The sequence below is a fragment of the Lissotriton helveticus genome, chromosome 5_1, assembly GCF_964261635.1.
Source record: "Lissotriton helveticus chromosome 5_1, aLisHel1.1, whole genome shotgun sequence".
Classification (NCBI taxonomy): domain Eukaryota; kingdom Metazoa; phylum Chordata; class Amphibia; order Caudata; family Salamandridae; genus Lissotriton; species Lissotriton helveticus.
Window position 1 is genome coordinate 1,866,120,214 of NC_136065.1, and position 24,965 is coordinate 1,866,145,178.

Below are 24,965 nucleotides of genomic sequence, written 5' to 3' on the forward strand. Positions count from 1 at the left end.
AAGCATCCTGGGACCGGTTTTGGATTCATAATCCTCATCAGCCAGGCTATCTTGAATCCAGTGGCCAAGTGAGCAAGGGACTCACGTCTGAGCATACCCTGCCACACTTAGGGCGAACAAAGCGAAACAAAAGGGGATGATGGACGGAGCGTTTGAGCAAATCAAACACTCACCCCCAGTCAACTGATCTGGGTTTAATCCACCACCATTCTTTAGCCCACTCAGCCACCCCATTTCAGACATGGCTATATGCAAATCAGTCTGACCCTGTGCCTCATGGGAACAGTACAGCCCGAACTGCCAAGCCAGATCAGTTGACTGGGGGTGAGTGTTTGATTTGCTCAAACGCTCCGTCCATCATCCCCTTTTGTATCGCAAAGAAGAACAGCCGACACGTGTTTCGCCCTGGTGGCCTATTGGCCATGGGCTTTTTCAAGGCAACGAATCAAGTCTGTAGTCAGTTTAAGTTTTCGTGATTCTCTAACAGGCCAGTATTTAATTTTCTGCGGTCCTCGAGCAAAAGGTTTTACAGTTTTTTATTAGTAGATTTAGTCTTGTGTTCTACAAAGAAACCCTTAAATGCATTACCCCTGTCTGTTTGTAGTGGAATCCGATAAAGTTAGAGGTCATAGCTGGTGTGGGTGTAGGAAGAGTTATTTCATGCAAATAGTTGGTAGGCTGGATAGAGAGGATATGGGAAGCTCTCAAAAGGACATCAACTGTTAATGTAAATGGAGTTTCTGCGATCGATTGGTAGTGTAAATAGATATGTAGCGGAAGGTTGGAAAATGAACAGATTGCAGGTAAGTGATTTAGGAATAGGAGTTGAAAAAGGGGAGCATGGCATGTTGGGGATGTAGATATTCAATGTTCATAAATCAATGTTTGTATTCTGTGCAAGGATTGTGCAATATAGAGGAGGAAGCTTGTGTGATTTTGTCGTCTTACTCAAGTGATTATACAAAGACTGCGTGAGAGGAAGCTGTGTTAGCAGGTAGGACTGATTGAGTTCTTACGTAAGATCTTGACAAGATGGCCAGATATTCTTATTGTGGAAAGAGCAGGCTTTTTTCTTGTTGTGTGTCACCTTTTGTTGAAATGGTGATTGGCAATAGCCAGTTCTTACCAGTCTTCTAAATTTAAGTTGGTTGTTAGTGGCTCTTATTTTTTTCTTGGAGGGAATTGCATAATTTGGCAGCTGCTCGGAGAAAATACTGCTGGGAATTATTGTCTTTTTCTAAGGTGGAACGATTACTCATGGTGCTAGCATGGAACATAAATTGCTAGGCTTGGGAGTATTTTTTGATTTTCATCCAGAGGAACTCGGAAACCTTATTATGTATTGGCTTGTGAGTGAGACCTAATAGTTTGAATTAAGATCTTCCTGCGACCGGTAACCAGTCGAGAGCCTTCAAGGTAGGGGAGGTGTATAGCTAGGAATATTTGGTCTTTTCTATTCTGAGCATTCCCCTGATTGAGTTACATGTGCCTGTCAGTCAAAAAGTGTATACATAGAATTATCAAACCGCTCAATATATGTGAACAATATGAAGCACATTTAGTTTAGCTTGTTGGGTTCTGCAATGTGATAATCAAGCTCACATGAATATATAAGCAGTATAAAAATTTACAGCTGAATGCTTCATTTTACATTAGCTTGATAAGGATTTCTAAGAGGTTCTAGAAGGCTGAGAACTAAGTGTCTTGTTTATTGTCATTTAAAAAGAATACAATCTTGTAGAAGAAAAAGAATTGAAAGGCATCAGGCCACCTTCTTTTTATTATTTTTGCTAAGACTTTTTAACACCAGTGAGAGTATGTTATTAAAATCAGCAACAAAGAGTGCAAAGAGGATTCTTGGATTTCTATTAGGTGTGTTCAAGTGTTGAAATGTTTCTGTTTACCTTTTTGAGGTTTTCATTTCTTCCAACTCAGAATGACTAACGTTGATGATGATTTTGAACAATCAAAACCAACAAATTGTATGCTGCATCCCCCAGGTTGTGAGCAGCAGCTGGAACCTCTTCTGACTTCAGAGGCTATAGTCCAAAAGTCTAATTTGCTCACTGTTTTTCCATCTCTTACCTCTGAAATGGTGGAACAATATCTTCTTAATACCAAGTCAGGCTCACCCCTGGAAATATGCAGATCTGCAGTTTTGCAAATGGTGGCTGGTACTGTTGCATGCCCTCTTGTGTCCTTAATGAATAAAGCTATCTCTTCTATTAATGTGCTTAAGTCACACCCCACTCCCTCTGAGACGCTTCCTTTCATCTGAGCTGTTCTGGACACAATGGAGTTTCAGTCTTATCCTCGCGATCGGCAAGTCCAGGATATTCAGGCTATCCTATCAATGTTTCAACCTCTATCCTGGATTTCATTGAGAAACACTCTGAGGTTGTTGGTCCTCACGTCCTCGTGCATCCTGCTTGGGACTCTTGCCTGTTGCCATATGCGGGCTCTGCAATGGGATCTGAAGTCTCAGTGGGCACAGCATCAGGGTAATCTCTCCGACATGGTCCAGATCTTGCAAGAACTGCAAAAGAACTGCAGTGGTGGCAGACCCCTCTCTCTTCCTCAACAAGAGTTGAATGTTGTGACAGATGCGTCATCTCTGGAATAGAGAGGCCAACTGGGAGAGGTGGATATCAGAGGACTCTGGTCTCCGGTGGAGATCGCGCTCCATATAAACGTGTTGGGGCTTGCGATTCAGTTGGCACTGAAGACCTTTCTACCTTCAATAAGAGGATGTTTGGTGTAGGTGTTACACAGACAACACGTCAATGTGGTACTGCAACAAACAGGATCTGGACCCTTTGCCAAAATGCACTGTGTCTCTGGACATGGCTGGAACATCAGGGCATTTCCTTAGTGGGTCAACACCTGGCATGCTTTCGGAGCACGAATGGCATTTCCATCCGGAGGTGGTGTAAGGACTTTTTCAGTAGAGGGAAGAGTCTTGGTTAGATCGGTTCGCCACCACCGAGAACGCACAGTCAGCAGTTTTGCTCGCTGGAGTTTCTAAGGCGACTTTCGCTTGGAGAAGCTTTTCGTCTCGAGGTGGAGCTCCAGCCTCCTGGATGCCTCTCCACCAATACCACTCCTGTGCAGAGTTCTCAAGAAGATCAGGAACAGCCAAGCCCAAGTAAATCTTGTGACTCCAGTTTAGGCATGGAGAGTCTGGTATCCAGAGCTATTGAGCATGACAATCGGTCCTCTGATCAGAGTGCCCCTTTGATAGGATCTTCTGTTGCAGCAGTAGGGGAGGGTTCTGCACCCAAACCTGCACACCCTTCACTTTCATGTGTGAATATTGGTCGGTGACAGTTGACAGCTTTCAACCTTCCTCCCAAAGTCTGTGATGTTATTCCAGCAGCCAGGCTTCCCTCCACCAAGTTGGTATACGCCTGCCATTGGGATAAGTTTGTGACATGGTGAGATTCCTACAGCGCCGCCATTACCCCTTTTTGCACATCTACCCTAGGGTCTTCCATTTACTCTCTCTTTAGCTCAGTAGGGCCCTGTTATGGGCACAGTTAAAGGTGATCTTTCAGCCATTTCAACTTTTTTCCAGTTGCCGGATCAACCTTTGTTATTTAAGTCACTGGTTGCGGTTAGGTTTCTGAAAGGCTTGCAACATGTTTTCTCTCAGGCCGTTCATCATACCCCAGTGGGATCTGAGATTAGTTCTCACCTTCTTGATGTGTGCACTGCCTGAGCCTCTGCACAATTGCCCTCTTAGCTTCCTGACCATCAAAACTGTCTTTCTAGTGTCCTGAACATCGGCCAGGAGGTTCAGTGGATTATAGGCGCTCTCAGCAGGCCCTCAATACACTGCCCTCTACCCTGACCAGTTAGTCCTCTAGACATGTACCTCCGTACTGCCGAAGGTTGTGACTCGCATCCATGTAGGCTAAAGCATCACCCTGCCCTACCTTCTTTGCTCTGCCTCATCCCTCTTAAGAGCAGGAGAGACTTCACCGTCTGGACCAAAAATAGTATTTTCGTTCTACCTAGCCCGCACAAAAGATTACCGGGTGGGTGATCAACTATTTGTGGGGTATGTGGGACCTAAGAAGCGGAAGGCTGTGCAGAAATGGACCATCTCTAGATGGGTAGTGCTCTGCATCAAGATCTGCTATGCATTAGCCTAGAAGCAACCTCCTGAATATTTGTGTGCTCATTGCGCCAGAGCTCAGGCTGCAACCACTGCGTTAGACCACGGAGTTCCTGTGCTGGCTATCTGTCAGGCAGTAACGTGGGCTTTCTTGCACATGTTTTCAAACACTACTGCCTGAATAGTTAGGTCTGTCGCGGCAGGCATTTCGCCCTTTTGGTCCTGCAGGACTTCTTGGTTTAAAATTGACTTTGCAGACCAACCTCTGGGGAACACATTGCTTGGGTATCTATTCTAAGGTAAGGAATCTGCGGTTAGAAGTCTCTATCAGATGAACAAGTTACTTACTTTCAGTAATGCTTTGTCTGATAATGACTCTATCTAGCTGCAGATTCCTTACAGATCCTCCCAGCCTTCACGCTATGTGAACTGATTGTAGATTAGGTCACCCTTCTCAGTGCCTTAGTTTTTCCACACCTGTGGTCAGTTCTTATTGTGGCCCTGAGCTTCTGGCATGGAAAGGTACGAACTAACTGACGTCAGCGCACCAGGGTGGCGCCTATATAGGTACTGCACACGTCACTTCCGGCAGGGACGACACCGATGCAGAGCTGAATGACGACACCTGGCTCCTGGGGTACTGCTTAAAATTCTTCTAGATACTGTCTGACGCCTGGGGATAGTCTAAGGTAAGGAATCTGCTGTTGTAGTGTCTACCAGATAAGACATTGCAGAAGGCGAGTAACTTGTTCTTTAAGATAATTCTTTAACACCCATTGAACTGCAGCCAGAAGGCCTTCACCAAGGCTAGGTGTCTTTAGTTCCAAAGGTTGTTCATGTTTTGGTATGATCTGCCTGTCATCTGCGTAGCAGGTGAATGTGACTGAGTTGACGGTGTTGGCAAGTGGTGCCAGTTACATGTTATAGAGGAGAGGATTGAGGATAGCACCCTGTGGGACACCTAGCTTAGTGCTGGATGCAGCAGAGCTGTATGGTTGTATCCTTACATTTCTACATAAGGCATCCTACTTCTTGCAGCTGTATCACATAAACATACGCGTAAATGATGTCATGGCATGTAGGTGACATTTGGAACAAAAATGGTTTCCTTTATGTTTAGAAAAAGTACTAATACCAGCATAACGCATGAATTCCACCTTGTTCCTCATTATATAGTTTTCACTGGTTCTTATTATGTCGAAAGGAGTAACGTGTGATTGAGAAGTGGAGATGAAAATAGCATAAGAACCTAATTGTGTTGTTTTGATTTCAGTATTTTTAATTTGTTTCCCTTTGGTAGCTGAACTTTCCGAACACGAAAGCGAAGCCAGCCACACTGGTGATTCCTCTGGGCTTTCATCTCAAGGCGAGATTCTTACTACACAGGTACGTACTGAGGCTGCAGTTCATAAATGTTTTGGGGGGAGAGAAGAATGCATTTAGTGATTAATTTGAGCTGCTGGTTGCAGGTGTGGTCCACAGGCACTCATTTTAGGGGCCCAGCACCTATTTTTCCTCATCCGACTTTGACCCAGGGAGAGAGAGAAAAACAGATGTGGAAAGTCTGAGAAACGGTGACAAAGAAAGGAAACCAACCTGAAAGAGTGGGATAAAGGGGCAGGGAGTCTCTGGTGGTGAATGAAAGCGGTATGAGATTGAATCAAGATTATGCAGCCTTAGTATATGGCACCCCAACATTCAATAGCACCAGCTCGGGTCTTCTGAGAAAAGGTTTGGGGCCAGCAATAACTCTTTTACAAATTAATCATTGGATGCTACCCACATGAGTTCTTCACAAACTAAAAATTTAAATGTGCGCCAAAGTATACCAAACTTTCAGGTTGTTTTAATTAGTACTTGCCTCCTATTTAGCCAGTAAGTGCAGGTCCGCTCATCATGAAGAAGCTGCAGTGACTTCAAAATGCTGCAGCTGAGCTTCGGTGCTCTTTTAGTGGTTTGTCCATGTGGCATTTTATTTTTACTCTAGCTGCGGCAGGAGAGTGCATTTCAGATCCATGTGCATAGTCAACAGAGCTGTTCAAAATTGAAGTCTTACATTTTTAGGAAGTTTGGAGTTGTAGTAGCTGGCTTTAGAACAGGGGTCTCCAACCTTTTCTGTACTGAGAGCTACTTATGTTCAATGAAACTCATTGAGAGCCACTAATATTATTAGTGTTGTATAATTTCAGTTTTCTTATGTATATTAATTAAACCAAGCAGAAGCTTGCTAATTTACTAAGCTGGAATGCACACATGAAAGTTGCTGGGAGGTAGCGGGAGAGCTACAGTAGTAGTAATAATAACGTTAGTAGGGCCTATATTTTAAAAAGCTGGGACGGTGGTCGATCTTGCTAGTTCACGTAGCCACGCTTAAAACGTGTCTATTGATTCGCCTTCATGCTGTTGCACTGGGCAGAGGTTGAATCACTCGAAATCGCGATGCAATTGAAGATGGAAGTGTGCGTTGAGCGCTCTCGCCCCAGCACCGTAGTCTGTCATTGCCCAGTGTTAGGAAAGGGTTCCAACAGTTTGTAAATGTCACCTGCATAGTGTAGTAGAAGGTAGTGTTTGACGGCTTCGTCTGTTTCGTGGGTGGCGATAAAGTAGTTCTCCAGCCTTCCAACTGGCATTTTCCAACAAGTGGAGGCAGGGAGGCAGTCTCTGGGTCGGTGAGGTTACTGAATAGTTGGAGTACCCCCACCTAAAGAGTGTTGTGGAGGTGAGTGTTTTGATGAGTGTCCTTGTGGGGCCATCACGTTGGCTCTGTAAGCCATAACTGGCATGCATTACCTCCTCGTCAGCCCTCCCCGTCCCAGTCCTTACCCATGAGCATAGCTCCTCCCACCAGAAACTCCCAAGCAACTAAAACCCATCCCATCCCTCCAGGCCACACCCACACCCTAAGGCATATAATCATGTGACCCGCCCATCCACATCCTGTTTGTTTTTTCTGCGGAATTCATTTCCTGGCAACTTCGTTGTGGGGAGGTACTGGACCGATGGTGCCTCCTTTCGGGTGAGTGTGAAACGGCCTGCTGGGCGGCCGTTTGTTCCCCTAATGTACTTGTTTTCTTTCCATGTACTTTCGAGTCCCTGCTTTAGCGGGACCGTGGGGTTGGGGGGCCTTGACTGCCTGGTGTGGGGTGGTGTCTCCCTGCTGCGGCCTCCCCTCTTCCGGGTATGTTCCCTGCCCTAGCGGGTTCTCCCGGGGAGGGAGGGGGGGTGTGTTGGGCGCGGCTGGCCTCTCTGCTCGCCTGTGGCGTGGCGGTTTGGCTCCTCCTTGGTGGTGTGTTTGGTGGCTGGGTGCTCGTAACGGGCCCGTGTTTCCCACTGTTTGCTGCCATTGGTTTGTCCGGGATTTCGGGGGCTGGGATGTGGTGTCCCATGCACTGCTTCCGGCTTTGGACTTGGTTGCCCGGTTTGGGGTGTTGGCGTTGCTTCAACCTCGTGTGGTTCGGAGCGTTTCGCATTTCCTCCCCCGCCTACAGAACGTAATCCTGTGTCCTTCTGTGATGCTACTGGTGCTCGTAAAAAGCGCGCCGTTACGTTTTCCGATGTTCCCGTGTCTGTTTGGATCTGGGGGTGCCCTGGTGTTCTGATTGTGTTGGGCTGTGCCTCGGCTACATCTGTTTATCGTAGTGACATGATCCTCTATGTACTGTGGAGCGTGTTGGGTGTTTGAGCCTGCCCTTACCGGAGAACATGTGCTTTATTATCTTTACAATACGCATGCCTGGGGCCGGTTCCTTGGGGGGTTGGGACTCTGTGTGCTGTAGGTCCTTGGTTTCTCCCCTGGCCTCTTTCTCCTGCCGTGGGTCGGTCTCTGCCCCTTTTGTGGGCATTGCTTCTGTTTCTGACAGGGACCCGTGGTGGGGGCACGACTTGTCTTCCTGCTGGGGCCTCCCCTCTTCCAGGTTGTTTCCCTGCCCTAGCGGGTTCGCCCGGGGTGGGAGGGGGGGGGTGTGTTGTGCATGGCTGGCTTCTCTGCACGTCTGTCCTCCTTTCAGGTAGGTGTGTGGCGGTCTGCTTGGCGGCTGTGTTTTGTTCCCCTTGGATACCTGTTGTTTCATGTACGTTGAGTCCCTGTTTTAGTGGGACCATGGTGTTTGGGGGGGTCCGGGACTCCCTCTTTGTCTTGTTTGGGCTGGCCTGCTGTCCTGTTGGGGTGTGGCTTTCCCTGATTGGCCCTTGTGGATCTTGCATTGCTTGGTCTGGGCTCTACTTTCTCTGTTCTGTTCCCCTACTGGAGATGTGTGGTTTGGGCTACGCTGTAACTGGGGGGGTGGTGGTCGCTGGGTCTTCCGCTGCTCCTTCACTGTTGTCATGTGCTGGATGCTTTGCTGTCGTGGCTCCGGACGTGGTTTCGGGTGAGTCCTGTGGGCAGGCTTCACGGTGTTCTGCTACGTGTTTGGGACGGTTTGGGGTACCCTTGGCCCTTGGGAGGTGGGAAGTCTGTAGACTTTTTCCCCTTTTTCCTGTTGTTGGGGCTTGTAGGCCTCCGTCTTTCTGTACTCTGTGAGCGGTGTGCTTGATGGGGGGTGGCAGGATGTTGTCACACTTGTTTTTCCCCTGGCTCTGGCGGTGGGGTGTCCTTTACAGTGGTTCGCTGTGGTGTCCTGGCTGTGGTGATGGTCGATCCCTGCTGGCTGGTGTGCCTTCTCGGTGCCTGTTGGTATTTGTGGGTGCCGTTCCTTCTTATTCTGTGGTCCTGCTTGTTGCGAGGCCTTGGATCCATCTTTTTCTGCCTCTGGTCCTACTGTTCTGTCTGTGCCTTGCCCCTGCTTTTGGGTTCGGTTGCTTCTGTGTGGCTGTCGAGGTTTCTCTGTGGCCTACGGCCTTGCCTCCCTGGTTTCGCCTGCTCCGGTCTGCTCTCGGGAGTTGGGCATGGTCGGGCCTGGTTGGTGCCTGGTTGGGAGGCCACCTTGGACTACCGGGTGCTGTGGGCTAAGTTCCCTCTGATTCTTTTTCCATGTTGGGACTGCTGTTGCGTTTCCTGACGGATTTGTCCTTCGGTTCCCTTGGTACGGCAGCGGCTTGGTCCTCTATGGCTGTTTGATGGCTATTGTGCTTCTGGCCTGGGGAGGCGGTGCTGATTGTGGGGCTGCTGTGATAGGGCTTTCCTTCAGGGGCTCTGTCCAGTTTGGGGTTCCGTTGGTGCCCTTGTTCGGTTTGGCGGCTGCAGTCGTTCTTGTTGGCTCCAGTCCGATTACTCGGTGTGGGTAGTTTACGGGTTGTGTGCGGGCTTTTGGTCTGCCTTTCGTTAACTTTGATTGCCCGACCCTTTTGTGGTGTGGTGCGCGGCCGGTGGGTCCCTTCCTTCCACATGTCCCGGGGTTTTCTGAGTGCTTCCTCTTCTTCTGGTCCCTCCTTGTTGGGCTGGGCTACTGGATGGGTTCTGCGCTGCCCCTGTTCCGGGTTCTTTGGCGATGTGTCGGGCTTTCTTTCTCGGTTTTCGGGGCTTCGTTTCTGTTGGGCCTGTGTGGTACCCTCTTCATTTCTTCATGATGGTGTCTCTTCGGTTGTTTCTTCCCTTCCTGTTGGTGGGGTTTTTCCTGGATTCTCTGGTTCTTTGGGACGCCTGCTTTCATATGTCAGTTCACGCGGCTTCGTGGTGGTTCCTACGTTCTGTGGGGGTGTTGTTCATTTCCGCTTTTTGGGGCTGCCTTTTGGATGGTCTGCGCCTCCTGGTGTTTGCTGACCTTTGGCTCCCTGGGTGGTTTTGTTGAGCTACTCTGTTTGGCCTGCTCTGGGGTTCCGGGTGTTCCCATCCTTGGACGGTTGGTTGATTCTTCCTCTTCTTTCCTTCCGGCTCCGGCCCTTTCACTGGGTGTTTGCTGGCTCCTGAGTCGGTTTGGGTGGATTCTGGTCTTGGGGTCTTCCATTCTTTGCGCCGCTCAGGTGCTCCTGTTCGTTGGGTGATTTCGGCGCCTCGGTTGGTAGGGTCTTCCTGCCGGTGCCCTGCGGGCTGGCTCTGTTGCGAGGACTGCGGTGGTTGTTGGGGGCTCAGTCTTCCGCTTCTCCCCGGTGGCTCCATGTTCCGCGGCTGTTGTCTCCTGCTGTGGGGTTTGTTCCTTGGGCCCGTTGGCGCTTGTTCCCCCCAGGTGTGTCTTGCTCTGGGGCTTTGGGTTCCGGCTTCTTTGGGCTGTCTGCTGTTGTTTCCGGGGGGTGTGGCCTTTGGCCGCGGGTGGTCCTGTTGGCTGGTGGTTCGCTCCTCTTGCGTGGCTGCCCTTTTATGTCCCGTGAGCGGTTGCCTCTGTGCCTGTCTTGGGCTTGTTGGGCGTTGATTGTTCTTGGACCTGTTTCTCTATGGTATGTCTTGTGCCTCTGCTGCCGCGGGCTCACACTGGCGTTGGGTTCATATCCAGCCTCTGCTTTCGTGGTGTCCCTTGGTGGTTTTGGTTCTTGTGGTGCTTTCGTTTTGACCGGAGAGCTTTGGCTCGATGGTTTGTCTTGTGCCTCTGGTGGCGCAGGCTCGCACTGGTGTGAGTTTGGGTCCTTCTTCTGCTTTCTTTGTCTCCTGTGGTCGGTTCGGTTGGCCTGGCCTCTTTCTGCCTTGGCTCCTCTTGAGGTTCCTATCGGTCTGGTCGGACTGGGTGGTGGTGCCATGGGGCTTTGGCTGGTGGGTGTTTCTTGTACCTTATTGTGGTGCCCGCCCTCGGAGGCCTGGGTTCGAATACTGCCAATGCTGTGTTTGTGTCCCCTGGTGGTACTTTTTGTAGTTCCCTTTGGGCTTTGTCTGCCGGGGGTTTTGTTCTTGTGGCGACTCGCCTGAGTGGGGTGTCTCCCTCCCTGTCCGTGTTGGGCCTCTTGCTGACCTGGTTCGGGGTTCCGTTGTTGGTCCTGTTTTGCTTCTCCGAGGATCGCCTTGGGTTGAGGTTGTTCTCTGGTTTGGCCCGGCACTGTCTGGGGGGTGGTTGCCCTGTCCTTCGTTGGACGGGGGCCTGCTGTGTGCCTTTCCTCAATTCGGAAGCCCTTCGCCTCTCCTGTCCTGGGCCGGTCGTGGGGTTTTCCTTCCTGGATTACTGTCCGGCACGGGGTGTGTCTGCATTGGATTCCGGTGCGGGTCTTGGGTTTCTGGGCGGTTGGCTTCGACTGGGTCGGCCTGTGTCCTCCCTGCGTGCTCTGTGGGCGGATGTGTTGGCCTTTCAGGGTTCGGGCATTGGGCCGATGCGCCCCTTGGTGTCCGGGTGGTTTTGGATGGTTCCTCCTGGCGCCGTTCTTTTGTTCCTTTGCTCCTTGTTGGGGTTTCTGGTTCTGCCTGTTTTCTGTCCTGTTCCTCTTTCTGGGGTTTCGGTGCAGCTACTCTGTTTGACGGTTGTGCGGGCTCTGGAGGTGTTCCTCCTTCCTGCGGTGTCTTTTTTATGGGGTGGTTTTCCCTTTTTGTTGCCTTTGGGCTGGCTGGTCCTGTTTTGGGGCCTGTTGTGGCTGCTCTCCGTCGGTGGCTGTGTTGGCTGTGCGGCCTGCTGTTGGGCTTGTGGTGTGTTGGCGCCTGGGTCGGTTCGAGGTACCTAGCCTCGGGGGTGGCTGCTTCTTGTGCTTGCTTCCGGGGGGCCTCCCTGGCTGTGTTCTGCGTGTATGCTGCTGGGTGTTCTCCTCGAGCTTTTATGTCCTCTAGTCGTTGGTTGATGTGTGGGACTGTGTCTCCTGGGTTTGGGGACGCTGGGTTGCGTTCTGCGCGGGTTGTGTGCCTTCCTGCCTGTGAGGCTTGAGTCTGTTTTGCTACTGTGTGAAGCCGATTCTTGCTTTGGTATCTGCTCATGGGTAAGGACTGGGACGGGGAGGGCTGACGAGGAGGTAATGACCGGTTACTCACCGGTAATATTCATTACTCCGAGTCGTAGCCCTCCCCGTCCCAGTCCTGGTTCCCATCCCTCCCTCCCTGTTCGGCTTCTTGTGCTTGGTGGTACAGGATGTGGATGGGCGGGTCACATGATTATATGCCTTAGGGTGTGGGTGTGGCCTGGAGGGATGGGATGGGTTTTAGTTGCTTGGGAGTTTCTGGTGGGAGGAGCTATGCTCATGGGTAAGGACTGGGACGGGGAGGGCTACGACTCGGAGTAATGAATATTACCGGTGAGTAACCGGTCATTCCGTGTCACTGTCGGTGGGGAGCAGGTGGACCATGAAGGTGCCGGGTTTGTGACGGGACCTGTGCCCTTGTGCGCCATCTGTCATGGTTGGTGTTGGAAGCCTGGAGTGATGACTGTGCCTGAATCCACTCCTTGGTGTGACGTGCTGTGTGCCACGCCCGATGTGCACTGTCTGACTACATTCAAGCAACACGTGTTGTCTTTTCCTTTGGCTGGCTGATCATATGCAGTGTCTATGCTGAGGACTACCATGTAATCACGTGCCCCGGCCCCTTGTGCTCCTATTCGCTTCCACTTAATTCTATTATGCCTGGTGTACGTTTCCTGTAGCTCTCAAGTGCCTCGCCTCCAATCAGTCCCCAGGTTCCGAGTCCGGACGCGTGGCAGGCCTCGCGGGGCAGAGCACGGTGCCGGCGTAAGGCACGGGCCCGCAGCAGCTCTCCACCACAGTGGAGGCAGGCTGACTGAGGCGGTGGGGGCGTAGCACGGAGGTCGTGCTGGGCCAGAGCAGGTGCGCTAGGGGGGGTGCTGAGAGTGGGCCTTTCAAATGGCCTCTGGGACGCCGCTCTCAGCCAGCGCTGCCTGTCAGGTGCACGTTGTGGGTGGGGCTGGCGAAGTGGCTGGGGCTCCGAGCCAGCGGCCGGCGATCTGGATGCAATAGGGCGGCTCCAGCATGGTACCGATCTGGATGCAATAGGGCGGCTCCAGCATGGTACCTAGGTGCGCTGGTGGGGCTTGTGACCGCCAATGTAGGCGTCCGCAGGGCCAGCAGCGCGGTAAGGCAGGGCTCAGCCCTGGCACGTGGCTCAACAGTTGGGTGGCAAACGACATTGGCAGCGTGATGGGGGACCCCCGGGTGCGGCCTAGCCCAAGGTCAGGACAATGAAGAAACGCACTCACTCGGCTCAGTAGTGTGGGCGGAAGACCCTGGGCTGTCTATCTCCCGCCACACCGTGTGCCATAGTTTTTCCGGGTGGCCCTGGAAAAGCACGGTGCCTGCCTTAAACCAGCCATATTGTGTTACTTTTTTTGTTGAGTTTTAGGTAGCGCGAACTAGACCCGAGACGTTGGGTATCAGTTTCGTTACAGATGTACACATTAATTTTATTTTTCTGGGCACGGGGAGATTAAGTGATTTGCCTAGAATCACAGGATGTTGAGCGTCGTTGCCGAGACTCGAGCCCGGTCCCCCAGGTCCGAGGTCGACTGCTCTAGCCGCAAAGCTACAGCCTCTCCCCTAATTAATGTCAGTCTGCCACTCGAGTTTACTTTCTGCTTTTACTCAGCGTCCAGATTTGTATTCGGAGTATAGTTGGTCAAAGGTAGGTGTATGCAAAATGTGTGTAGTTTGCATAATTGCATGAAATGCAGAAGTGGCGATATATCTTTAGTGTGAAGGACTCCTTTCATTAAAAAACGCAAAAAGTACAAGGGCTGCTAATGTAGATTTTCCTAGTATTTATGACGGAAAGTCTTAATTTTATTAAAGACACGGAGGCGAGTATTATGCCTTCTTTTCTTGCTTTATTTTAAATAGCAGCAAGATAAGCAAAGAACTACAAATACCCAGAAGGCCCAGCAGAAAACTACTGGCCAATGGGGATAGAATAAACAAACAATGGTCCAATCACAACCAGGATAGTATATATGGCCATCCCTGACCACACGAAGTCCTCTTTTCTTGTGCGAGAAGTCAAAGAGAATGCATAAACAATGGAAAAATAGAAACTAAAATGCACACAGTCATAATCCAAGCCAAAATATCCTGTAGGAAACCCAGGACTGCAGGAAAACGCTGGAGGAGAGTCCCCGATGAAGAAAGAACATCCACTGGAGCAGATGCAGGTTCAGTTGGAGGTCGGTGGTAAAGCCGGAGTTCCTAAGGGTGGGAAAAACAGACAAAATTAGTAGAATAGAGGTGGGATAATACTCGCCTCCGTGTCTTTAATAAAATTAAGACTTTCCGTCATAAATACTAGGAAAATCTACATTTTATGTCAAGAACGGAGGCTCCTATTATGCTTGTTCAAAGCATATCAACAACAACAGAAGAAGCAGAAACAACAGGTTTACAATAAAACGTTTTGAAAATAGCATCATTAGACCAATCTGCTGATTTCAGGATATCCTCCAAACGAGAGCCTGCCCAAAAGGCTTTAGAGGCCATGGCACCCCTGGCCGAGTGTGCACCAAAAGCAGTAACATCAATGCCCGCAAGGGACATGATCCACCTCACCCAACGGGCTAAAGTGGCAGAGGACACAGGGAGATGGGGTTTGCGAAAAGAAATGAGCAATTGCGAATGAGAGGAAGACCTGAGACCAGCAGTTTTTTGTTCATAACTCTTTAAACATTGTCCAACACAAAGTTGGGGCTGTGAAGGAAAATAAGGATAAAACACAGATTGTATATTGGTTTTGGTACGCCTGTGAACCTGAAACAAAACACCAGAAGGTGAAAACTGTCTGGAAGACAAATCCAAAGCTCTGACATCAGAGACACGTTTGATTGAAATTAAACATAACAACATGGTAAGTTTGGCTGACAACATTTTGAGAGAAAGAGCATCATTTGCAGGCCATGAAATAAACAATTTGAACACCAAATTAACATCCCACAAAAAGGAATACTTAGCCAACGGAGGTTTTGAAAATCGAACTCCACGAAGCAGGCGACACACCAAAGGGTGGGAACCCACAGGTTTATTGTCAATAGGACAATGATTCAAAGAGATAGCAGATCTGTACAGATTAACCGTGCGATAGGACTTACCCGCACTAGCTTCGGAAGCCAAAAAATTAACCACGAGGCTTAAAGGAGCTGAAAAGGGATCGACAGACCGTTCCATACACCAGCTTGCCCATAAAGACCAAGCGGACTTGTAGGCTCTGGAGGTGCCAGGGGCCCAAGCTCTGCTGATAAAGATTGAAGCCTCCTGTGAAATGAAGACGTCAGGCGCGGAAGACCGGAGATCCTCCAAGCGGACAGAACTAGAGATCTGTCCAGAATCAAGGCGTGTGGAAGTCCCTGAGGATCTAGCAGGAGATCTTCGCTGAAGGGAAGCAGCACCGGAAAGTCCACCGCGAGCTCCAAGAGAGAGGGGAACCAGATTTGGGCTTGCCAGAAAGGAGCCAGGAGAACCAAGGATGTCGACTGACGACGAACCTGGGCCAGAACCCTGTTGATCATTATGAACGGAGGAAACGCATAATTGAGAGTCAGAGACCAATCCTGCAGGAATGCATCTGTCGCGAGAGCAAGAGGGTCCGGTCTCCAGCTGAAGAAAGCGGGAAGTTGGGAATTGAGCCGGGAAGCGAAGAGATCGATAGAAAAGGGACCCCATTTCTGGGAGAGAGAAAGAAAGACGGAGGGAAGCAGCTTCCAATCGCTTGAATCTCGAAGGTATCGAGAGTGCCAATCTGCGATGGCGTTGAGACTGCCCGGGAGATATTCCGCTCGGAGAGATAGCTTGTGTTGAAGACAGAAGTGCCAAAGGCTCTTTGCAAGTTCCGCCAGCGGTTTTGACTTTGTGCCACCTAGATGGTTTATGTAGCGAACCGCAGAAACATTGTCCATCCGAAGGAGGATGGAACAACTTGCTTTGTTTTTTGCCAGACTGCGGATTGCAAAGGAGCCTGCCAGCATCTCTAAACAGTTTATGTGCAATGACGACTCCTCTGGAGACCATGTACCTCCAGTCGAGATTGAACCACATCGGGCGCCCCAACCCGACAGGCTGGCATCTGATTCTAATACAAGATCGGGGGCCGTTGCAAAAATCGTTCTCCCGTTCCACGCATCTAAATGGTCTATCCACCATTGTAACTCGAGACGAGATTCTTGGTCCAGCTGGACAAGATCCGAGTACGCCAAGCCTTGGCGCAGATGACGAATCTTCAAGCGCTGCAGAGCTCGATAGTGCAGAGGTCCTGGAAAGATCGCTTGAATGGAGGCTGACAGAAGGCCTACGACCCTTGCAAGCGAACGAAGAGACACCTCGGAAAGGCGAAGAATTTGACATAATTCTGACCGAATGGCTGAAACTTTGGATTTCGGGAGATAAAGAGATGCTGTGGAAGAGTCCACTCGGAAGCCTAGAAATTCCACACTCTGGGAAGGGACTAACATAGATTTCTCGGAATTGATGAGGAAACCCAGATCCAGAAGGAGAGACTGAGCAATCTCGAGGTGAGAAAGAAGAGTCTGCATGTCCGAGTGCATGATCAAGATATCGTCTAGATAAATGATGAGACGAATACCGAGGGAGCGCAGATGGGACACCACTGGCTTCATCACTTTGGTGAAGCACCAAGGAGCGGAAGAAAGTCCGAAAGGAAGAGAACAAAATCGGTAAGTGACACCGGACCACTGAAATTGTAGAAATTTGGTGTGGGCCTCGTGTATAGGAATTGAAAGATATGCGTCCTGTAGATCGAGTCTGACCATCCAATCGGATTGGCGTAACGTATCCCTGAGATGGAGAATGGTCTCCATCTTGAAGTGGCGATAAACCACGAACTGGTTGAACCACTTGAGATTGATGACTGGACGAAATTTTTTGTTCTTTTTTCGAACCAAAAAGAGGGAGCTTAGAAAACCTGAGGGATCGAAGGGAGCGACAAGAATGGCTTGTTTGTGAAGAAGACTTCGGATCTCCTGTGAGACTAGCAGAGCTACGTCTGCGGAAAAAACCAACGGAGGAGGAAAAATAGACTGGAAAGGCTGAGCGTAAAACTCGATGAGATAGCCTTGAACGGAATTGAGGACCCAGGGATCCGCCGTGAGCGCGCGCCACCTGTGAAGAAAAAGAGCAAGACGTCCTCCGATAGGAGGGGGAGGGCTCACCTTGGTTGTTGACGTTGTTGTTGTGGGCGCGGAAACCTTTTTGTCCTCGACCCCTGAAGCCACGACCTCTTTGGGGGTAGAACTGTGGCTTGAATTCTTGATAGCCGGAGTTGGCTGCGCCTCTGGAACCTTGGTTCGGGTAACCGCGGCCGGAAGAGCGGTTCCTGCCTCTGCCGGCCCTGCCAAAAACCCGAGGGGCAAACACTTTTTTGATAGAAAATTGCGCTTTGTCTAAAGAAGCAAATGTGGACACGTAACGGCTGAGATCCTTGACAAGGGAATCGCCAAACAAAAGGCCGTCAGCCTTGACACCCGGATCCTGGGTAGCTAGGTTGGCCAACTTCGGATCCAATTTGATCAACAGTCCTTTACGGCGCTCATGAGTGATCGCTGCATTGGCATTACCTAACAGGCAAAAGGAGTGTTGAAGCCACAAAGAGATTTCTTCCGGATCAAGGTCCGAACCTTCCAAGCGGGCCGTCTCCGCCATATCCAAAACCCGGGCCAAAGGGCCCACAACATCCAAAAGCTTGTCCTGGCAAGTGGACCAGGCCTTATCCACACCCCTGCGGGGATCCTTGCCAAACTTCGAGAAGAAAGTAAGAAGGGGCTGATCAATTGAAGGGGTAACGGTGACATGACAAGGAAGGGAAGGTTTTGGACACTCAGACTTGAGCTTAGCACGAACAGACTTGTCCAAAGGCAGACGGAGCTTGGAGGAGATGTATTCACCCACATGAGGAGTGGGGAACCACTCAGTAGAATTGGGATGTCTGATAGAAGAGGGGTCAAACATAGGCTGGCCCTCCGAATCCAAAACAGGTTCAGACGCAAAAGCATCCAATCTCGCTTTCTTGGGGGAAGGAGAATCAAGCAAGTGAAGTAAACCAGTCGAATCATCTGTGTCACCCATATCATCATCATCATCATCCGTGTCAGGAATTGTATCAATGACCAGCTTCTTAGGAACCTCCACATTTTTTGTCTTAGTTTTACTCTTAGACGTAGCAACCTTTAACCCCTCCTTGCTAGGAGGCCTGGGAGGAACCACGTCCTCAACCAAATGCGAGGAGGCCTCGCGACCCAACAGTGACACTTTTTTAGGCAGAGAAGTGGAAGGAACCAGTTTACGCTTTCTGCTATCCCCCGCAGAATGGGCCAAAGCTTTGGTCATGAGGCTTAAAAGGGAATTTTCCATGTGTCTGGACACACGAGTCATAGAAGCCTCGACAGCAGTCTCCACTGAATTATTAATGAAGTGACTGAGGTCTGACTTGAAAGCCTCGCTTTCCTCATTATCCAGCTCTGGAGAGCTTGTATTTTCCATTGCAGCAAAAACGGAAGGGAAAGGGTTAATGCAGAGAGGAAGGAAAGGGGGCGGAAACGGGCCGGAATGGCAGGGAGACACTCCCCTGGGGGCGGACACCGCGTTGTGCAAGCAGCGGTAGACACACGAGCAGCAGGGAGCCACGGAGCACTGTGAGGGAACAGCCGGTAAGGCGGGAAGCGTGCGCAGCGGGAGAAACCAAACGCTGACACACGCGAGGGGGGGGGGTCCGAAAACGGGGCAGAAGCAACTCGGAACAAAGACCGACCAGCAAAAGGAGCGCGAACGCTCGTAAAGCACAACAGTAACTTTGGCAGCAAACGGAGCATAAATAAAACACAGCAATGCAATAAACGCGCACTAAACAGTAAAATATGAAAGAGGAAAAGAAAATGCGACTTATCTTTCTGCGTAGCAGCAAGAAAAGAGGACTTCGTGTGGTCAGGGATGGCCATATATACTATCCTGGTTGTGATTGGACCATTGTTTGTTTATTCTATCCCCATTGGCCAGTAGTTTTCTGCTGGGCCTTCTGGGTATTTGTAGTTCTTTGCTTATCTTGCTGCTATTTAAAATAAAGCAAGAAAAGAAGGCATAATAGGAGCCTCCGTTCTTGACATAAAATCTGGGTTATTCCTGTGTGCCGGTGCAAATTGTTTTCCTTTGAATGCAGGTAATTATGTGAGTGGCCTAATTTTGGCAACTTCATGGAACAAGTGTAATACGAAATTATCTAAATGATGTGCTATTACGCTGGCGTACTATAAATGTCGCCTGGGCATAGTCAAAAGATCTTCAACTGGAGACCGCCTCAACCCCTAATTTTTTGTTAATCGTCCATGGTTAAAAACTCTTCCTATATGTATTTGTGGTTGTTTAGTATACGTTCAATTGGTATTCATCCCTCACAATACATTTTACTTTTCTATACAATAAGCTATAATGGCCACATGGGGGCGGTAGCGCCTTAGTTGATAAAGTAAGCAAATATTTCATTAAGGTCAGCACTTAAAATACATTTGATTCTTTGACGCGCGCTCACTCGTCTGCGCTGAAAGCTCTCGCGATAGATAAGTATCGTGGTGTGGAACATGAATTTTACCCACTGTTAGGGCAATATGTGGTTCTGTTAATTGAATGCCAGGGCTCCTGGTTAAAGAGCATAGTAAACGTAATACAGATTTCGCTTGTAAATAGGGTGGTTCGCGTCACAGGAGTTTATATAGATTGGAGTGCTTTGGTTATGCGCTGTGAATGTGATCGGTTGGGCAGTGTTTGCATTGGGCCTTTGCCCTTTGTAGGCAGAGTGTCTTAAACAGCTTTCTGTAGAGCAAAGTCGCTAGTGATTTCTGTTGAAGTTACGGTAACAAAAACAGGTAGGGAGACCCTGTAGTCGTCGCTGATTTGCCGGGTCGGACAAGCTACATTTCAGTAAACTTAGCATCTCACAGTTTTCAGAGAGGGTCGAGTGAATGGAGAGAAGTTTTCATGAATTTCACCAGCTCTTAGCAGAAAATGATGCAATTAATACAGTGTGTGTACATGATGCATTTCGTTTAGGTCCGGCAAAAATGTCAATTACACTGGCGTAATTTCCGGCTTCTTGCGCTATGCTTTTTATGCAGAATGCCAGAGATTACACCAAGTCGCGTAATGAGGAGCACAAGAACAATCTGATAACAAAAATATTTGCAGATTTGACTTAACTCATTTAGTCCTAAAAAGGAAAAAATTATGTCCAAAATGGAATCAATGTCGCATTTGCACCAAATAAGTGCAAAATGCCAGATTGGCACTTTCCTTAATTTTTGGGGAATTTTACGTAATTTACATATAGAAAAGTGTTTAAAAAAATCCCAGATCTAATTTAGTTCCCATTAGTGCCTCTGTGCTTATTATGTTGGTGATGGCTGTCAATAAAGTCGTTCTGTTCCCCTCAGTTTATGCAAAATAGTAGGCATATTATGTAATTTGGGAATGTCTCAGTTTTGCGTTTTTATTATCTGTTCACCCTACAGACTGGCCATATGCGTTCTATGCTTCAGTTACATATGACCGCGAAATATGTTTTGGGGGGGCAGGGGTGGTTGCCATTACTCTGACTTTCCTGGGCTAACCCATTTGAGTGCTCACACGGAAAACTATATGGGTCAGTTGTTTACTATATCACAGCTTTCCGACCAATAGTGGCCTCAAGGTGCTGACAATCGTAGTGCAGTCGGATTACACGTAACCAGTGACTCTAGCGTTGCCGACTACCTCGTGTGTAACATGTGCCCACAATCGATCAATCAAGCATTTGTAAAGCACACTACTCACCCATGAGGGTCTCAAGGCGCTAAGGGGAGGGGGAATGCTGCTACTGTTCGAAGAGCCAGGTCTTGAGGAGTTTTCTGAAGGTCAGTAGGTCTTGGGTCTGCCGTAGGCGGATGGGGAGGGTGTTGGCGGCGAGGTGAGAGAATGATCTGCCGCCGGCAGTCACTCTTCGGATGCGGGGGACAGTGGCGAGGGCGTGGTCGGCGGCCTGGAGCTGGCAGGTGGGGGTTTAGAAGCTGAGTCGGTTGTTGAGGTACGCTGGTCCGGTGTTGTGGACTGCTTTGTGTGCGTGGGTGAGGAGCTTGAGGTTATCCTCTTGTTGACGGGGAGCCAGTGCAGGTTTCTCAGGTGGGGTGTGATGTGGTTGCGGCGAGGGATGTCGAGCATCAGGCGTGCGGAGGCATTCTGGATGCGTTGGAGCAGTTTCAGGAGTTTGGCCGAGGCTCCTGCATAGAGGGCGTTTCTGTAGTACAGTCTGCTGCTGACGAGGGCCTGGGTGACCGTCCTCCTTGTTTCAGTGGGGATCCATTTGTAGATCCTGCGGAGCATGCAGTGGGTGTTGAAGCAGCAGGAAGAGACGGCGTTGACCTGCTTCGTCATGGAGAGGGTGGAGTCGAGGATGACCTCTACGTTGCGTGCGTGGTCTGTGGGCGTTGGAGCTGTTCCTAGTGCGGTTGGCCACCAGGAGTTTCCCAGGCCGAGGGGGTGGATCCGAGGATGAGGACCTCCGTCTTGTCCGAGTTCAGCTTCAGTCAGCTGTTTCTCATCCAGTCGGCGACGGCCTTCATTCCCTCGTGGAGGTTGGTTTTGGTGGTGTGGGGGTCTTTGGTGAAGGAGAGGATCAGCTGGGTGTCATCGACTTAGGAGATGATGTTGAGGTCGTGCGACGTGGGCGAGCGGTGCCATGTAGATGTTGAACAGCGTTGGGCTGAGGGATGAGCCCTGGGGTATGCCGCAGATGATCTCTGTGGCTTCGGAGCGGAATAGTTGAAGGCGGAAGCTCTGTGTTCTGCCGGAGAGGAAGGAGGTGGTCCAGTCCAGGGTCTTCTCTTGGATCCCGGCGTCGTGGAGGCGAGTTCGTAGTGTGCGGTGGCAGACCGTGTCAAAGGCAGCTGACCGGTCCAGGAGGATGAGGGCCACGGTTTCTCCGTTGTCTAGCAGGGTCCTGATGTCTGTGGCGGCGTTGAGGGCAGTTTCGGTGCTGTGGTTGCTGCGGAACTGGGACGGGTCCAGGATGCTGTTCTCCCAGAGGAATCTGGTCAGTTGTTTGTTGATGGCCTTCTCAATGACCTTCGCCGGGAACAGGAGCAGGGAGATGGGTCGGAAGTTCCATGAGGTCCTTAGGGTCCGCCTTGGGTTTCTTGTGTAAGGCGTTGATCTCGGCGTGCTTCCAGCTCTCTGGGAAGGTTGCTGTTTCGAAGGATATGTTGATGGCTTTCCGGGGATGGAGTGCGATGGTGGTGCTGGCTTTGTTGAAGATGTGGTGTGAACATCGGTCTGACGGGCATTCGGAGTGGATGGAGTTTATGATCTTGATGGGGTCATCGTCGTTAATGTTGGTCCAGGAGATCAGGCGTGTGGTGGTTGTGGGGGTGGAGGTCTCTGTGGTTGCCGGGGAGGACGCGGTGTTGAAGCTGTCGTGGATGTCTGTGATCTTGCGGTGGAAGGTGGCCAGCGAGTCGCACAGGTCTTGCGAAGGTTGGATGTCGTTGGGGTATGCCGCAGATGATCTCTGTGGCTTCGGAGCGGAATAGTTGAAGGCGGAAGCTCTGTGTTCTGCCGGAGAGGAAGGAGGTGGTCCAGTCCAGGGTCTTCTCTTGGATCCCGGCGTCGTGGAGGCGAGTTCGTAGTGTGCGGTGGCAGACCGTGTCAAAGGCAGCTGACCGGTCCAGGAGGATGAGGGCCACGGTTTCTCCGTTGTCTAGCAGGGTCCTGATGTCTGTGGCGGCGTTGAGGGCAGTTTCGGTGCTGTGGTTGCTGCGGAACCGGGACGGGTCCAGGATGCTGTTCTCCCAGAGGAATCTGGTCAGTTGTTTGTTGATGGCCTTCTCAATGACCTTCGCCGGGAACAGGAGCAGGGAGATGGGTCGGAAGTTCCATGAGGTCCTTAGGGTCCGCCTTGGGTTTCTTGTGTAAGGCGTTGATCTCGGCGTGCTTCCAGCTCTCTGGGAAGGTTGCTGTTTCGAAGGATATGTTGATGGCTTTCCGGGGATGGAGTGCGATGGTGGTGCTGGCTTTGTTGAAGATGTGGTGTGAACATCGGTCTGACGGGCATTCGGAGTGGATGGAGTTTATGATCTTGATGGGGTCATCGTCGTTAATGTTGGTCCAGGAGATCAGGCGTGTGGTGGTTGTGGGGGTGGAGGTCTCTGTGGTTGCCGGGGAGGATGCGGTGTTGAAGCTGTCATGGATGTCTGTCATCTTGCGGTGGAAGAAGGTGGCCAGCGAGTCGCACAGGTCTTGCGAAGGTTGGATGTCGTTGGTGTTGGAGCTGGGGTTGGAGAGTTCCTTCACGATGTTGAAGAGCTCTTTGCTGTTGTGTGCGTTGTTGTCTGGGCGGTCTTTGAAGGAGCCCTTTTGGTGGATCTGATGAGGTGGGGGTGTCTGCGGGTGGCGTTCTTGTGGGCTGCGTAGCTTTCCGGTGCTCGTTCACAGATCCATTTCCTCTCTAGCTTTCGACAGGTTTACTTGGAGGTATTTGGAGAACCAGCTCGCCTTTTTTCTGGTGTGGCTGTTGGAGGGTTTCTTGAGCGGGGTAAGGGTGTTGGCGCAGTCGTTGATCCACTGTCTGAGGTTGGGGGCTGCGGTGTCGGTTGGGTCTGCAGGTGGGCTTAGGGCGAGGGTGGTGGTTAGCTGGTCTTCGGTGACTTTGCTCCAGCCGCGGCGAGGCATCTGTTGGGTGCAGTGGTGTGTGGTGGGTTTACGAAGGTGATGTGGATGCAACGGTGGTCGGTCCAGTGGAGTTCGGTGGTGTTGTTGAAGAAGATGTGGGAGCTTGCTGAGAAGATGGGTGTCAAGCGTGTGGCCGACGGAGTGGGTGGGTGTTGTGACGAGTTGTACAAGTCCGAGGTTGTCGATCAGGGTGGCAGAGTTGAAGTTGTTGTTCTTGAGGTGAAAGTTCAAGTCCCCGAGGAGGATGTAGTCCGTGGAGGCGAGGGCGTGTGTGCTGATAAAGTCGGCGATGGAGTCGCTGAACTGTGGTCGAGTTCCGGGGGGTCTGTAGACGAGGGTTCCTCTGAGGTTGTTGTTGGGGTCAGTGTGGATCTGGAAGTGACGGTGTTCGACAGTTCTGAGGGTGTCATCGGTGTTTGTCGAGATTTTGAGAGTGTTCTTGTGGACAATGGCAATTCCTCCTCCTACTCCATTGGTGCTGTCCTTGTGGGTGATCTTGTAGCCTTCTGGGATGTCTATGGCAATGTCGGGTGCCGAGGAGTGGTTGAGCAAGGTCTCCGTCAGGGAGGCGAAGTCTGGGGTGTTGGTGTCTAGTAGGTCCCAGAGTTCAACGGCGTGTTTGCGGGCGGAGCGGGTGTTGAGAAGGATGCATCAGAGGTGGTTGGGTTCTTTGGTAGGTGGGTTGGCAGACCGGATGCTGGTAAAGCTACAGTTTCTGCAGGAGAAGGGTCATTGGGTGCGCTTTGGGGCGGCCAGGCAGCAGGTGGGTGATCGTCTGGCGTTGAGGGCGCGGAGGGTGCTGGAGTCGTAGTGGAGACTGGCGTTGTGGCGCTCGCAGGGGCCAGGGGTTCTGGCGCTGGACGCGTTCCAGGCGCATATGGGCTTGCCTTAGTTGTGCCAGCGGCGCCCCCGCTGAGCGCGTCCGCTGCGCAGCCTCCATATAAGGAGAGGTGGGAGGGACGAGTATCTGGGAGGTGGGAGCGGGGCAGAAGGGGAGAGGTCTGGGGATAGCGGTGAGCAATGGAGGGAAAACAGAGGGGGGGGAGAAACGACAGCGAGGGGGAAACAGAAGAAAAGGAAACAATAACGATGCCAGGCAAAAGATAAAACAGTACAATGAAGGGAACAATATCAGGCACAAAATGCAGGCAGTACAATGAAGGAACAGTATCCGTAAAAATACCGGGGCGGGACCTGCGGTGGAAAAGGGGAACAGGTGGCTCGAACTCTGCAGCGAGGGCTGGATGGACTAGAGGCGGCACAGAGCACAGCTGAACTGTGTGGGGAGTGATGTCCTAAGACCAAGGTCTGAGGACTGTCGTGCGCTCCCGGCAGCGGCCTTCTTAAGAAGGGGAGGTGGGAGGGACGAACAGCCGGG

The 24,965-nt window shown here is 50.8% G+C and overlaps 2 protein-coding genes and 1 long non-coding RNA gene across 4 annotated transcripts in view; 1 reads left to right on the forward strand and 2 right to left on the reverse strand.

Moving 5' to 3' along the window:
* The window catches only part of BRCA1 (BRCA1 DNA repair associated), a 553,713-nt gene that overhangs the window by 245,713 nt on the left and 283,035 nt on the right, over window positions 1–24,965 (forward strand). For both annotated transcript variants that reach the window (XM_078645314.1, XM_078645315.1), the window contains exon 11: window positions 5,418–5,503. In XM_078645314.1, the coding sequence (XP_078501440.1) occupies window positions 5,418–5,503 (86 nt within the window). The remainder of the gene's footprint in view (window positions 1–5,417; window positions 5,504–24,965) is intronic.
* Window positions 1–24,965, reverse strand: part of LOC144755918 (uncharacterized) — a 174,588-nt gene that overhangs the window by 17,948 nt on the left and 131,675 nt on the right. The gene's annotated exons all lie outside the window — the stretch shown is intronic.
* On the reverse strand, window positions 14,055–18,715 carry LOC144756520 (uncharacterized). Its single transcript, XM_078646314.1, has 2 exons — window positions 16,651–18,715; window positions 14,055–14,086 (listed from the first exon to the last, which is right to left on the reverse strand). Exons 1-2 carry the CDS (start codon window positions 18,377–18,379, stop codon window positions 14,055–14,057), a joined length of 1,761 nt encoding a protein of 586 aa, XP_078502440.1. The 5' UTR covers window positions 18,380–18,715.

What these genes read in the sequence shown, in the direction of transcription:
- LOC144756520 (XM_078646314.1), bottom strand. Translation starts at nt 18,379, where the DNA reads ATGGAAAATACAAGCTCTCCAGAGCTGGATAATGAGGAAAGCGAGGCT. An exon ending in TACGCCAATCCGATTGGATG is followed by an intron (nt 14,087 to 16,650) that starts GTCAGACTCGAT and finishes TCCCACCCTTAG; the next exon opens with GAACTCCGGCTTTACCACCG.